General features: G+C 39.9%; 1 protein-coding gene across 4 annotated transcripts in view; it reads left to right on the top strand.

Annotated features, from left to right (window-relative positions):
* Positions 1-14,102, top strand: part of DISP1 (dispatched RND transporter family member 1) — an 89,854-nt gene that overhangs the window by 46,852 nt on the left and 28,900 nt on the right. For 2 of the 4 annotated variants that reach the window (XM_017812947.1, XM_017812945.1), the window contains exons 1-2: positions 836-947; positions 8,288-8,824. In XM_017812947.1, coding sequence (XP_017668436.1) covers positions 8,319-8,824 — 506 coding nt within the window. In that variant the 5' untranslated portion in view covers positions 836-947; positions 8,288-8,318. Of the gene's footprint in view, positions 1-835; positions 948-8,287; positions 8,825-14,102 lie in introns of those variants that run through there. The other 2 variants (XM_017812948.1, XM_017812946.1) reach the window with 1 other exon arrangement.

The raw sequence follows: 14,102 nt of genomic DNA, 5'->3' as shown, positions 1-14,102 counted from the left end.
AATCGGAGCTCCTTTCAGCAGAGGGGAAGGAGAGCATTTCTAAAAGCCTGTCAGCTTTTTGAATTGTGACCATGGAGTTTTCAGGGTTTTGCATCGTCTTTAATAATTAAGTTTGTATTTATTAAGTCTTATAAAAAATGTATCTGAGAAGTATGTGGAGATAGTTACTTTTGAACTACCAGGTCTTCAAGTGCTCAGATGTGGAAGATGCTTTATTAGGTACAAATACCATGCAATCTGGTGGGGTAAAAACACCTTTATCCTGTCGTGGTTTTTTTTATTGTTGGAGATCTGTTAGAGATTTGTAGCCACAGAGCAACATTTTGTAAGAAATGCCTGATGAAGGAAGAGCTTGGGGCTGGGGGACAAGCCATTGCCGGGAGGTAGTGAGTGCTGGAATGAGTTTGAAAAGCGCTCCAAATGGCCCTCGGTGCTGTTTTCGGTCTCCCGCTTTCCTCAGCTCTTTCCCCTTCCAAATATATTGGTGGCAAGGTGATGCCACTTGTGCTTTCCACGTAGGCGTGTGCTCGGCGGCCTGACGAGGAGCCGGCGGGTCGCACCGCCGCGGTGGGCGCCGGCAGGTGAAGCTGCAGCGCTGGGCTCAGATCCCCGCACCAGCCTCCGCCGAAGCAGAGCCGAGGGGGCTGGGACCGAGGGCGGGAGCGGCCCCGGGGCTCCCGCGGCAGCAGGAGCGGCGCAGGGAGGAGCCGGCGGGCGCTGCCAGCGCCGTGACCTGCCGCGGGGAGGGGCGGCCCGGCCCGGCTCCCGGCTCCCGGCACGGCCCCGACCGGCCCTGCCCGAGCTGCGCTCCCCGCCTGCGGCCACTGTGGGGGCGAGCGGCGGAGCGGGTCCGGCTGCGGAAGAGCGGGAGCGTAGCCGGGGGATACCTGGATCGAGAGGGGGCTGCTGCCACCTCCTTCCTGCCGATCTGCTCCGGCGAGCGGCTGGTGAGTGTCGAGAGGTGCGTCCCGTCCGGTCGCTTCGGACCTGGCCGTGCGCTCAGAGAGCGTGAGGATGTGGGTTTAACTTAGTGGGTGCGGGTTGAACCTAGTGCGTGCCTTCAGTTTATTTACGCTGCCAATGCTACTTAGTAGGGCAAGTAGACTCCTGGGCTTGTGAAAGACTGCAGCCGGGTAGAAGTGCCGGAGAGCTTAGCACAGGACCGTGCCAGCGCTGAAGAACGCGGTGAGAAAAGTAAAGCGCCCCCCCCCTCCCCCGATTCCAGATCCGGCTCTTTGAACAGATGCGCCGTGATAAAAGTGGTATATGAGGTTTATCGTTTGACCTTCGGAGCGCGGCTCAGCAAATGGGAGACTTAAAACCAACTCGTGCTTGGGAAATGAAGCGGGAAACAAAAAAAAGTTCTCCTATGTTTGGCTTTCGAAGAAAATTATTGCTGGACTGCCAATGTAAAACTGCTTTGCTGTGTTTTCTGTCGCTAAATGCAAAGAATGCCCTGTATTTATCAAATAGGTGTGACTGCTGATGTGTACCTGCCTGATGTGCCCTGACATTCTCACTGAGTCTCTGCTTTCTTTAATATACAGTGATTGTGAAATTATGTTAGTATTTCTGTTAAAATGTGAAGAAAAGTGCTATTATTAGTAACAATTCTTTAAAGATGTTCAAACATAGCTTTTAAGTTTGGATAGAAAACAAAAAATCTGATTCTAAGCAGATGGTCGAGAGGTTTCTTAACCTTTTATGTAATGCTAATATAGTCGTGGTGATGGTAGGTAGAGCTGGGGCTGTATCCTAAAGAGTGTTTGTTGCTTTTGTGTCCCTTTACAGCTGTAATAATTTAAATGTTAATCCCACAGCGTGATGAAGTAAGAACCTGTGGAACGTTCAATGCAAGTAACTCTTCTTACATCCAGAAGGAGACATATTTTGGTTTCCCTCCCCCTCTGTGTAAGCAAGATTAGAACTATTTTTGATCAGAATATTTGCAATTACAAAAATTTAAATGTCTTTCATATGGTAATGGAAAGTCAGTAAATTGTGTAAATAAGATTTGGTGCGATGACAGTGTGGCAGTTGTAAGCAGTGTTATTTTAACAGCTTTCTGTGCTCCTAAACTGTGCTGAGATATACCTGTTTTCCAGAACTATGCACATTTTTTCTTGAAGTAGTATGATTCCAATAATTTCTGCTTGTAGCTGTATCTCATTCCAAAACTCAGAGTATTTGAAGCTTTTTTGGATTTTCTTAATACATTTTTTTTTCCATTTTCCCTACTTAGATGTGCTTCGGGGGTCTTTTTGGTTTTTTTGTTTGGTTTTTTTTTAATAAAACTTTAAGGTCATACAAAAATTCTGGAAAAGAATTCAGGGCTTCTTGTTGTTGCATCTACCTATAGTTTAATTATATTTATTGTAAATTTTGATTTTGGAAAGGTTTTGTAGGTAAAGCACTGCAGTCGATTTCTTTAGTCAAAGCCCTGCAAATGATTTTTAGAAATGGTCTGCTGTTGTTTTGCTGCCTGTGCCAGGAAAAGTAACTTTAGCTTAAAAGAAAAGCAAAATCTATTTCTGAAGGACTGAAGAATACTGGTTTTCCCACCCTTTGCAGTCTCTCCCAGCTCTCTCACCCCACAGCTGTCGCTGGTGGGTCGGTTCATGTGCCAGCTTGGCAATGCTGGTTTGCCAGTGCCCAGCTGTACATGAGCTGTGGTCCTGGCATGGTGACATCTGGAAACTCCCTGTCACAGGAATTGCAGTTCCCAAGCCAGCCTGCGACAGAGGAAATGAGCTCATGGTGTCTCAGGTTCGGGAAGGGACAGCTTCTCAGCCTCACAGGCTGTGGAGGCAGATGGCAGGGATAGCTGGCTCTCAAAACACTTGGAGGTGGGGAAATTCCCCTTCTACAAACATCTTCTGCTTCCTAATTGTCTTCTAACCTTATGGTACAAGTACTTAGATTGCTGAAAATCTGTTTGTTAATAGGACAACAATAGTTGATAAAGTGGGTATTTATAGGCTGTGCTAGAAAATAAACTGACCATAATGGAATTTCTCAAAAATAGGAGCTACATTGTATCAATCCTCAAAGTGAAGTGTCTGCATTAATAAATGTATCAGGTAAACTTGTGTGCTAACAAGAATTCAGGACTCTTCTAGAAGCTGAAATACATATATTTCATATACTTAAAATACCTGGGCGGGGGGGGGGAAGGAAAAGACAGGCTTGGCTTGTTCTGGGAAGCGTCTGTATTTTGTACAGTGAAAGCTTTTCAGAGAAGACCTGGTGGTTAACAGCTGAAATGGAAAAGCAAGAATTGGGGTATTGAGAGAAACCAAGCACCGCATATGATAGCACTAGAGTAAGAGCTGGAGAATTTGAAAAATGTCTAGCTGAGAGCCAAAATGGAGATCAACAACCATAAAACATTTAAAAGCTGTTTGACTTGCTAAAGACCATTGCCATGATAGATAACTAGACATCTCCCATAAAGCCCAGTATCAAACACCAGGCACCACCTGTTACCCCTGAGACCACTGAGAAAAAGCAAAGATACAAAGAATTTTGGTTATGTGAAGGAGGAGAAAACCCTCCTTGAGAGTTGCTGTGCACTGGCTGGCACAGGAAGCAAAGTCTGGAGAGGATTTAACTGAATTTACAGATTGTGAGACCATGTAACCCATTTCCCACATTTAAAAACTTTAGCATCTTAAGGGACTACAAGGCCACTATAATATTTCATCTAGGATCAGACTGACAGGTAGTGCTGGGATTGTTAAATGTTTCTTATTTCAAAAATGCACTGCTTCTAGAATCTGGCTGGTTTAGATGAAATTCTAACATAGAAAGATGTTTTTGTTACTTCACATATCATGTTCATCTCAGAACCACGGTGCTTTGTAGCTGACAGGTCTGCAAAGTCCATAAAACTTGGACTGGTCCAGCTGGCTGAGTAGTGCAATGCTGACTACAGATGAAAGGCTTTAGATAACTTTTAAATGAAATTTGACTTTTGTCCTACCTTAAATGAAAAATTTAAAGTTTTATAACAGGTTGCTTTTGGTTTTGTGCAAGGTACAGATTTTGGTTTTTGTTTTTTTTCCTATGTGGTTAAAGCAACCCTCAGCACTTGGCTGTTTGTCATCTTCTAAAGATCTATAAATTATCTGTACTAGTATACTAGGTTTCCACTACGTCATTCCCTCTTGGATTTGCACTTCTATCATTCCCAATTGCAGGCATTATGAGTCCAGATGGGATTTGTTGAACCAATGTTGTTTTAAGTCTGGCGTTTTGTTTTTTTTTTTTTTTTTATAAAAAGAAACTTAAATCAAAGAAAAATTCTTTCAGTTGCAGCCAAAGGAACAGGTGAACTTAATCCAACTCTAAAAAGAACATGGGCAGCAGCGAATCCTACGTAGTTTCAGTGTGGCACAGCATTACTTTATTTCCTCAAGGGCTTGCAATGCAGTTGGCAGATGTCTGCTGGGTAAGCTGCGTTCATTGTTAGCTCCACAAATAATAGATGGATTACTCCATAAAACCGTCACGAAGTAATGTTGCCTTTGCAGACCATGGTACTTTCCAGATACAACGCTCTTCCGAGCTGTTGTTTTGAACCGCGTGGCTGAAGTGCTTTCTGAGCACTTAGTCTTCTCAAGCACAGAGTAATTAAAGATGATTCTAGTTTTCTTCCCTTAGCAGTCCAGCTGGCATAATTTCTAAAGAGATGATCATGTTTAAAATACCTTGTGTCCATCTAAAGAGGTGGGTACCTAAGTGGGATGTATTAAACACGTAGGTTAACACTTTTTCTGATTGTATTTAGTGTTCTATTAAGTAGGGTCACCTGCATTAAGAACTGTGTTTTCTACAACCTCATTATTCAGAATACCTGCCCAACTGCTCCAGAGCTTTTAGGTATAAATTCTTATAAGTGAAAACCCCACCTTATTGGAGAATACCAGATCCTAAAGCAGTCTGAGGAATGCAGCAAAAATAAACATTGAAAGAATACAGACTTCCCAAAGACTGCATTATCAAAGATTCTTATTTTTAGTTTTTTTTCATTATGAACATGTTCTTTGATTTCTTGTGGCCACTTCTTATTAAAATCTGACTGTGCTTTTAGTTGTTGCATTTTAACTGGCTTATTTGCTCATCCTCTAAAGGAAAGTTTCTCGGTTAACTGTTTCCTTGGGTCATTGTTAAATCTCTCAGGAAGTTCCCAGTCACTGCAGTTGTGGCAGAGGAGACAAAATACAACAGAGAGATAAAAATGTAATCTAAGAATATATTTTAGTGTGGCAGCTGCAGGTGAAGTTTTGCTGTCAGTGGATTTGCAGTCACTTCTATAGAGCGTGACACAAATGAAGTACCACTCTACAGAATTTTTAATACCCTTGAACACGAATGAAACCAAACTCAGATGACATTAGACTTGTCAAATTACATGACTGTCTTGCATTTCTTTAAAAAAAGAAAAGCTGCTGAACCAAATGAAAATGTACAGCCCGGCTCACATTGTAGAGAATTGAGTCCCAGTTCTTCTTAGCTATGACTGAATGAAATACTTAATCAGATGGCTACCTTAGCATGCAAAGTAGTCTGTCTTACTTTAATATTGAAAGAAGCTGCTTCTGTTGCCTTGCTCAGAAACTCCATGGAAGTGGACAGAACTCAGTAGTTTCTCAGGGCTTAGGAATAAAGGAAGAATCAGCTTGATCTGTTAAAATTTTTATAGCTTGACATGGTTCATGAATAGCTTGTTCAAAAGGAGAACAAAGGTAGAATTATATGTTGTGGTACTGATGGCGATCTTTTCTTTGAATTTACTAGTTCTAAAAAGTCTTTCTGAAGACAGTGTCTAAAACAAAAGGTATGTGGGTAGATATTACATCCGTTGAAAATAAAGCATTTTATCTTTGATCATATTAAATGGAAGCTGCTGGACTGTCTGGAACAAAAGTTATTAATTCCCAGGTCAGTGTTCACAAGGGGCACAGATACACCAAAGGGCCCAAGCCTGTGTGTCTGTGTTGGGATTGCCCAGCTGCTGTGGGCACAAGTCAGCTTGCATCTCTGTTTGGAACGTGTCTGCCTTGTGCATAAATGTGTGGTTTCCTTTATAAAGTGATTTGAAACAGCTACTAAAAATTACGTGTTGGTATCTCAATTGCTGCAGGTGTTATGGGCCTAAAGCCAAAGGATGGTGGGTCTGTCTCCTTGAAGGGCTAGATGTTTGCAGTATCTCCATGCTTTATTTTCAGTAATTCCAGTAGACAGTAACTTTGATCAGTGTACAGCATTTCAAGTGGTGATTTGGATGTGTGAAACTAATTTAGAAACAGAAATGTAACAGCATTGCCGTGCAGCCTATCTCTTACGTGAGTGAATGTGAAAATAAGCAGCCAGAAATTCCTAAAATGCTGCCAGACACCTCGAGAGGAGCTTTCTCTGCCTTGATGTCCAGGTCTCTCTCTGTCCACTGAGGTCTGAAGTTGCCTACAGCGCAAGGAAAAAGCAGACTGTTCAAACACAGCGGTATTTCATGTAACTAATATGTCTCTTCAGACCAAAATGAAGTTCAGCCAGCCACTTGAATTTACTCTCTGTGCTCAGCAGAAAGTTCTCCATGGGCTTGACTTGCCTGGGCCAGGGGAGGGGGTACCCATCAGGAATGTATGGAATTGGAGGCTGGAAAAAATATGCTTGTCAAGCAGCATATTCTCCTGTTCTGAGTGGTTATCTAAATGAAAGTGATTTCCCAGGGCATCTGGCTCAGCACATGATCTAGAACAAATAGCAGAGGATTAATTTTCATCTCACAAGTGAAGGATTTAGCTCTGTCTAGGGGAGATGCTGTGCGGGGGGCTGCCAGGGGTAGCATTCCTGTCATCAAAGCACTTTCTGCTCAGAATTAGCATTCAGGCAATTAAATGGCTCAGCTGGCTGGGCAGGCTTAGAGCTTTAAGCACTCAGCAAAGGTATGAGGGAAGAAAATGAGTTAGAAACTTCCTTGTTTATCTGCCTTAATCTGTATGTTGTGTCTTTCCGCAAAATTCAGTGTCTGTAATGCAAACCTTGCAATTTGATCTTGGAATGTTGTTGACTAAATTTGGCATTAAAAAGGTGACATTAAGTTAGCCAAAAAGCTGTTGTGATCAACTGTTTCTGCTTTTTAAGGAAGTGTTGATTTATTCTTATAAGTAGTACGTAATTAGTGTTCTTTCTTCCTCTTTCTCCTCCTCCCTCACCCAGCCCATCTAAATCTAACTTGGGTAACAAACTCCTATCTGAGTGTGATGTTTGACTTTTCATGTTATTTAGCAAAATAATGATCTCCAAGTTATTTTAATATTTTACTAAAATAAGATTATAGTTAAGATGGGTGAAATTGGCTGCTGTGAGGACCTCACGCAAGTTTTCATCTTGAGCCACAGTCACTTTTCCAGTGTTAATAGTTCTCATTTATTTACATTTTGCTTGAAAAAGATGAAACTTTAGAAGAAAATCTTCTAATATCCTTTATTTACAGCACAGTATATTTCTTTGCTGCCTTTAGAATACATGTCCCTCGGAAGCAAGAGCTTCTCCATCAGCAGTAATTCAATCTTGGGATTATTTTTTTGTAAACTTGGGAAAAACATGTGGTTGTATCCTATCTTTTTGGTATTCATAACGCTCCTGCTAAAGGCCTAGTCTACTATTCAGAAATTCTGGTATGTCTGCTGAAGTGGCTTGATTTATTTAAATAAGGTATTTCGAAAGAATGTCTTTGAAAACATGAATATGCCTCATTTTCAATAGAAATTGGAGATAGGAAAGAAGGTTATTGAAGCCAGCACATAAATGATTATTAAACAATCTCTGCTGTGTGGTCCTGTCTCCTGCAGGTTTTCAAAGCACACAGGCAAATTGCAGTGCAAGGTGTGGATGATTACACAGTTCATACCAAAATCTCTTTTTATAAATAGTGGCTATAACTTAGTCTTATGCAAAATGATCTTGTTCCTGTGCGTCTCAACCGTTACTTGTTAGCTGTGTCACAGCTGTGACACTGTCAAATTCATAGACTGTCTATTCATTTGACTTACAGTTTGGTTTAAGCACTGAGAAATTTACATAACCTCACTCTTAACATTTTGTTGGGCAAATTTAGGTCCTTCAAAAACATCTCTGTCAATGTGGGTGTGACTCCTTTCTATTTCCCTGTGTTGTGAAAGACGAAGATGAGAGCAGAGCTTTACTCACTTTATTCTAAAGTTATTTCTGAGCATCTGAAAACCCTGCAGCTCTGTAAACTTGACTTTTTTTGTTTCATCAGGAACATCACAGATCCATCGAGGCCTCGGAGCATGGCCATGAGCAACGTCAGTGACTCTGTGGTTCTGAGCAATGGCAGCATCTTGTCAAATGCCACTGGCACAGGTATTGTTGCAGCCAATGACGGAGACACCACGGTCCAACAACTCCCATCCAAGGAAACACCAAGAACAAAACCAAGTCCAAATGGCTGCCTGCAGCTTAATGGTACAATCAAACCGTCCTTTCTGCCTTTAGACAACCAAAGAACTCAGCAGATGTTGTCGCAGTGCTGCCACCCTTGTCCGTACCATCATTCTTTAAGTAGCCATAATAGCAAGCAAGAATGTAATTCAGTGGTTGGCAGCTCAGCACCATCTCCCATGACTTCGTGCTGCATGCAGCCACACACTGAGTATTCAGCATCTCTTTGCCAAAAACACACCCCCGTGTATCAGCCTGCCTGTTGTCTTCAGCCCTCCCCGTCCTTCTGCCTTCACCATCAGTGGCCTGACCATTTTCAGCATCACCCTGTGCAGCAGCACATAGCCAGGATAAGGTAAGCAGATTGCAGCACTTTTTAGTTCTCAGTATGGGTAACCTTTTCCATAATTGTTTAATTTTCTTACAAAAGTAGAGGAGCTAAAAGGAAGATGAACCAAATTTCTTCCCCAGTGGTTTTTACAGGTTAGTCTTTGATGCATTACCAACTTTTTTTTTTCCCCGAAGAAATCAAGTTGGGAGACTAGTGTTGCAGGGCTGCGAGAATATTCCCGAAGTGAATTAATTCTTTCTGTGGGGGGGGAAAGGCTATTTTTTCTTTTTCTTGGGGATTGTTTGAAAGCTCATTAGCTCTTTTACAAGACACAGTGTACACCTATATTGTGTGAAACAAACCAATACAGGAATAGCTAAGAATACACCAAAAGAACTGGTATGTTTGCATAGTCTAATCAAAACACACATTTCCTTAAAAAGATGCATGTAAAAACACATTCAACAATTCTAATCATAATTGTACTGGGTGTTTTTTCTTTGTCAGGTCAGCAGGTTAAGTGTGTTGCCCCCATGCCTTTTTTTAGTCTATGTTACCTGTTAAACTTTGAAGTTGTGCTTGGATTGAGAAATTTTGGATTGTTCCAGGTTTTACCCCTTTCTGTTCTACACTTCATACAAACTTGCCTCTTTATACTTGATAACTGTGGGGTTCCAGTGACAGTAGTCCCAGCTACAAGGAGCAGCAAACACAAGGAAAATCTTCTACAGCCTCCTGGTCCTGGGCAAAATCAGTCAATCCAAGGGGCAGTTTGTGAAAAACCAAATTCCCTGTTGAAGAAAGAAGCTTTTAAGCAAGGTTATTTTTTTCTGAGTTGCAATTGGGCCAAAATGGGTGAATTTTTCTTGGAGTACTAAAAGCTAACCTTCTCCCTGTTCTCCAGCATCTGCATCCTTGTTTGAAACTTTGAGCTACGGGTATTTCTCAGTCAGTTATAATGATTCTGTCTTGATGAAATATATGAACTAATTTTAAACTTCTGAAAATATCAGACTGGGAAAAATATGTAATGTGGAAAAAGTCAAAGTGAATAAACCTTTTTTTCCTTAAGGTGAAAGCAGATGAAAATAAGGGTGATAATACAAAGTGCAAATCAGCTTTCTTCTGCCAGTTATTCCACTTACAAATGGAAAAAATCTTAGTTGTCGGAACTGCTTGCAATCAGACGTTTTTTCCACCCCTTGCTTGTTTAAATGTCAAGTAAAGATGAAAACTCTCGTATAATTTTGTATTCAAAGGTATGCAGAAGGTTGAGCCATTACAGAATCAGTCAGTCATACTTTTCAAACTGTCAGAATGGATGCACTGATTTCACTGTTTTACTCTCTGTGCAGCAGGACTGTTAAACTTCATCTATGTTCCACAGTCTTGAGCAAGGGAAAAAATGCAATCCATAATCTGGGGTTTTGTTCTTAGCCTATAAATAAAAACAGTAAAAATTTCTTCTGGATATAGTAAAATAATGTCTTCTGTAACATTTCACAAATACAAAGATTACTTGAATGTCTCTGATTGGGCTCTTGAGCTGAGATATTTTGGTTTTTTTCTTCTTGCACTTCCTTGCCATAGTACACATTTCTACATGAATGTACGTAAATTATAGATGATGATTTGTTGTAAATGGTTTGTCTTACTGTTAGCAGTCAAAACAAGATGCTATCTGACCTTTAAGGCTCCTATACTTATTTAACCAGCTATATGTGTTAACATACTCTGCATATCCCTATCAAATGATTGCTGTTTCATTTCTGGACTTGCTTCTAGCTAAGGTAATGGAGTGCTAAAAAGAATAGGTGATAAATGTGTATTCATTTTTTACATGCTCAGGTAACTTTCTGTACACAGAAGAGTAACACTTAGATGTGTGATATTTTTATGTAATCTTTGTTCCACTCTCCAATTTTATTACAGTTTGAGTTTATAATCTGCACAACAGCTTATTCTCCACATATTTTTATTACAAGGCTCACTGGAAATTATCCAGCTTTGTAACATGTGCACATTTTAGCAGGGTTGTTTAAAATACACATTCTCATACAATACTTTAATTAAATTCAGTGTGTCATCAAATTTAATTAATAATATAATAATAAAATAATAGATTTAATTTTGGTTCTTTGTATTTTTAGAAAATGCATTCAAATATCATTATAATTTTAAGAACAGGGGAAAGATGTGGTTAGATAGAAGGGGATGAACACTCTTTGCAAACTGTATCTCTGACACTTACGGTTCCGGGCAGGTAACCAATTGTTTCAGCACGACAGGTTTTGTCAGGTTTTGAAGCCCAAGGCTTAACATTTGTCAGTGACCTAATATTAAAGGAATGTGGCTCTTGTATATCATTGCAGATTGGAGTGTGTAAAGACAGATTGAAAAAATGCCACAATTGTCCTATCCTCTTAAAGCTGGCTGGATCTGGAATTTTGTAGTTGGGTTCAGCTTTGAAGTCGAAACTAAATTATATGGAAACCTCATCTATACACCCTAACTTGAAAGTCTGGGCAGCTGGTAATCTTTTAGATTGGTGAAAAAGTCTTGCAGCATGAAAGAAAATATTTTTATTGGTTTGCAACATGATTGTGGCAAAAAATTCTACTGTTAAAGTAAGTAAAATAGGTCAACTGTTAAGTTGTAATGATTCTGATTATTTTTATATGTTTTTCTGAGGTTAGAAGATCTTGAGTGAAGTTTTTTGTGTTATTTTGTAGTAGTTCATGAAAACATGTTCATACCTCTCTTTTTAGTGGGCATGTTACCTTGACACAAAAACACTCTCTGGGAAGTTCTCACCGTCTCTCCCTAACAGAATGCAGTTGTCTGGGAATTTGGTTTGCTTTCTAACAAATAATTTCTAAACTTACCAGTTTGGAGCATTGTATGATTAGTGCTTTTCAGTACTGTTGGAAGATTTTTTTTTTCTACCCTGCTCCTTTGGAGGACTCATGCTGAAGTAACCCTTTTTGCCAGAACACATTTGTGTATCTCAGGAAACCTATGAAGCTTAGAGCCACTGGAAGGTGGGTAGTTATTTCCCCTCCTTTGCTGCCACCTGCTTCTGTAACCATCATTAACCTTCAAGGTGGAGCAGATATGAGGAAAACAACCAAGTAAGGCTGTCAATCTTAAGAAGTGGATAAAGCATGAAGACTGATTCATGACAACTGGAAGCACCGAGTTAGGAGCCACCAGAGAAGTGTAAAACTATGCAGCCCAGCAGCGTGTTTAGTGGGATGAAAGAAAGATAAAATAAATAACGAAGGGTTGCACACTTTAGGAGAACTAAACACTACAATAAAAAAAATAAACCCAGAAAATTCTTACAATCTTTCCTGGTATTTTTTGAAATCTATTCTTTGTATAGGGGTGTATGCATGTAAATAGGAGTGGAAGAGGAAGAATGTGCAGAGATCGTTCAGTAAGTTGTCTCAGGATTGTGGCAGGCATGGGATAACAGTGGTGGTGTCTCTGGTACCAAATTGGGTTGCTTCTCTCAGACTTTTATGGGAAATTTTTTAATAGGAAAATGCCAGTTAAAAGCTACCAGTATCCTTCCTAATCTTGATATTCTTTTGGAATCTCTCTTTGATGATAAAATTTAGAAAGCTCAGGTCTGTGGACTCGGAGACAAAAGGTAGGGGAGAAGAGGTCGGGAAGCTGTGAAAGAACTGCTGGTGCTGCTGATAAGGAAAATGCTCCAGACTGCCAGTGTGTGTGGTGCTTGCACTTTTGCAGCATCAAACCAATAAATTCATACAAGTACTTTTTGCTCAGGGCAGATCTGCTTTATATCACCTACTGTTATTTACATTTCGAGACTATACTGTTAATGCTTTTGACTAAAGCAGATAAGTAAAGAGAACTGTTCGGAAAAACATCTGAATTATCTGTGGTGGAAAAGACAGGATAAAAGGACATATGGGATGATCTCTCCACAATCATACAGTCATCTCTAGCGAGAACACGAAAAAAAAATCTGTTTAAAGCCTCACAGAGTCATTAGTTTGGCTAAAATTTAAGACTTCGGGATATATGTAAATTGCTCCTCATCCCCCACCAGCCTAGTTTGGAGTGTTTAGCTCCCAAAGCTTAGTTCGTTTAAATTGCTGTTTAGTTTTCGCTTGCTAGACTAATTTATATTCTAAAGAAGGCAAAAACCAGCATCAGGAAACTGGTAAAGCATTCATACCTCCAGACTTATAGTACAGCTTTCTTTCAGTTAGATTTAAACCTTCTTTTGAACTGTTTTGGCATTGCGGATTTATGTGGCGGTTCTGGGATTCTAGGTTCTGGTGTGTCTCAGAGTTCTGTGCCACACGCTGTTTAAACAGCACTGCAGATATACTTGAATACTTACACTTCATTTAGTACTTTAAAAAGAAGACCTGTAAAAATGAAAAAGCTATGAAGTGAGGGTAGAACACTACAACTCCCTCTTACCCACTTTATATTTTCCTTCTAGTTATTTCACATAAAGATTAGAACCAGAAAAAAAAAATCTCTTGTTTTTTCAAAAAGCAAGGGAATGTTTTCCAAATACTAATCTTAATAACAAGACTTTGTTATGAAACAGTTCCCTGCTTGATTCCAGGAAAAGGATAATTGTTATCTAGTACATTCTGCATGGCTTGCAGAGCTGATTATATGTATACGTGTGTACAAAATATTTTCAAATATTCTCATTTCAGCAACATTAACTGTTCACAACAACTCCTATATGGAGTTTTTTAAACAACCTCTCCTATCTTAATATTTTACATTTTGAAAGTTGTTAGCTTCTGCTTTATTTGATGCATTAAAAGATTTTTGTTTTCACTTGTTATATGGAATTGGTACTGATGTCATTTGTACAAAATACATATGCATATACTGTGTTAAAATGTTAATAAAAGAGACTTTCTGCCTTCCTTTAGGAAAATTAAAGATAGGTATCTTTAAAAAAGCCCTTTAGGTCAGGTTTGTGAAGATCAGATTTCTGAAATGTTTTATCAAGCTTTAGCAAGTAAAAGGCACAAGCTGTTACCATCATTTCATTCGCTGTTCAGGATGTTGCAAATCTCTTGGTTCGTGCTGTAGATCTGGAGTTCCCGTATATTGCTAATTTGTACGGAAACAATACTAATTCTGGCTATATTCTCATTTAAGCCATTTATTCTATGCCAAAATAGGAGTTCTTCCCATAATGAGGAGACTAGAGGCATATGGGAACCACAAACTGGATGCTTCCTTTTCTGCGCAGCATTAATAGCCCAGTGGCTTACTTGGGGATTTTGATGTAGCT

Source organism: Lepidothrix coronata, unplaced genomic scaffold, assembly GCF_001604755.1.
Source record: "Lepidothrix coronata isolate B3197 unplaced genomic scaffold, Lepidothrix_coronata-1.0 Scaffold38, whole genome shotgun sequence".
NCBI lineage: Eukaryota > Metazoa > Chordata > Aves > Passeriformes > Pipridae > Lepidothrix > Lepidothrix coronata.
This window is presented reverse-complemented; position numbering and strand designations above follow the sequence as displayed.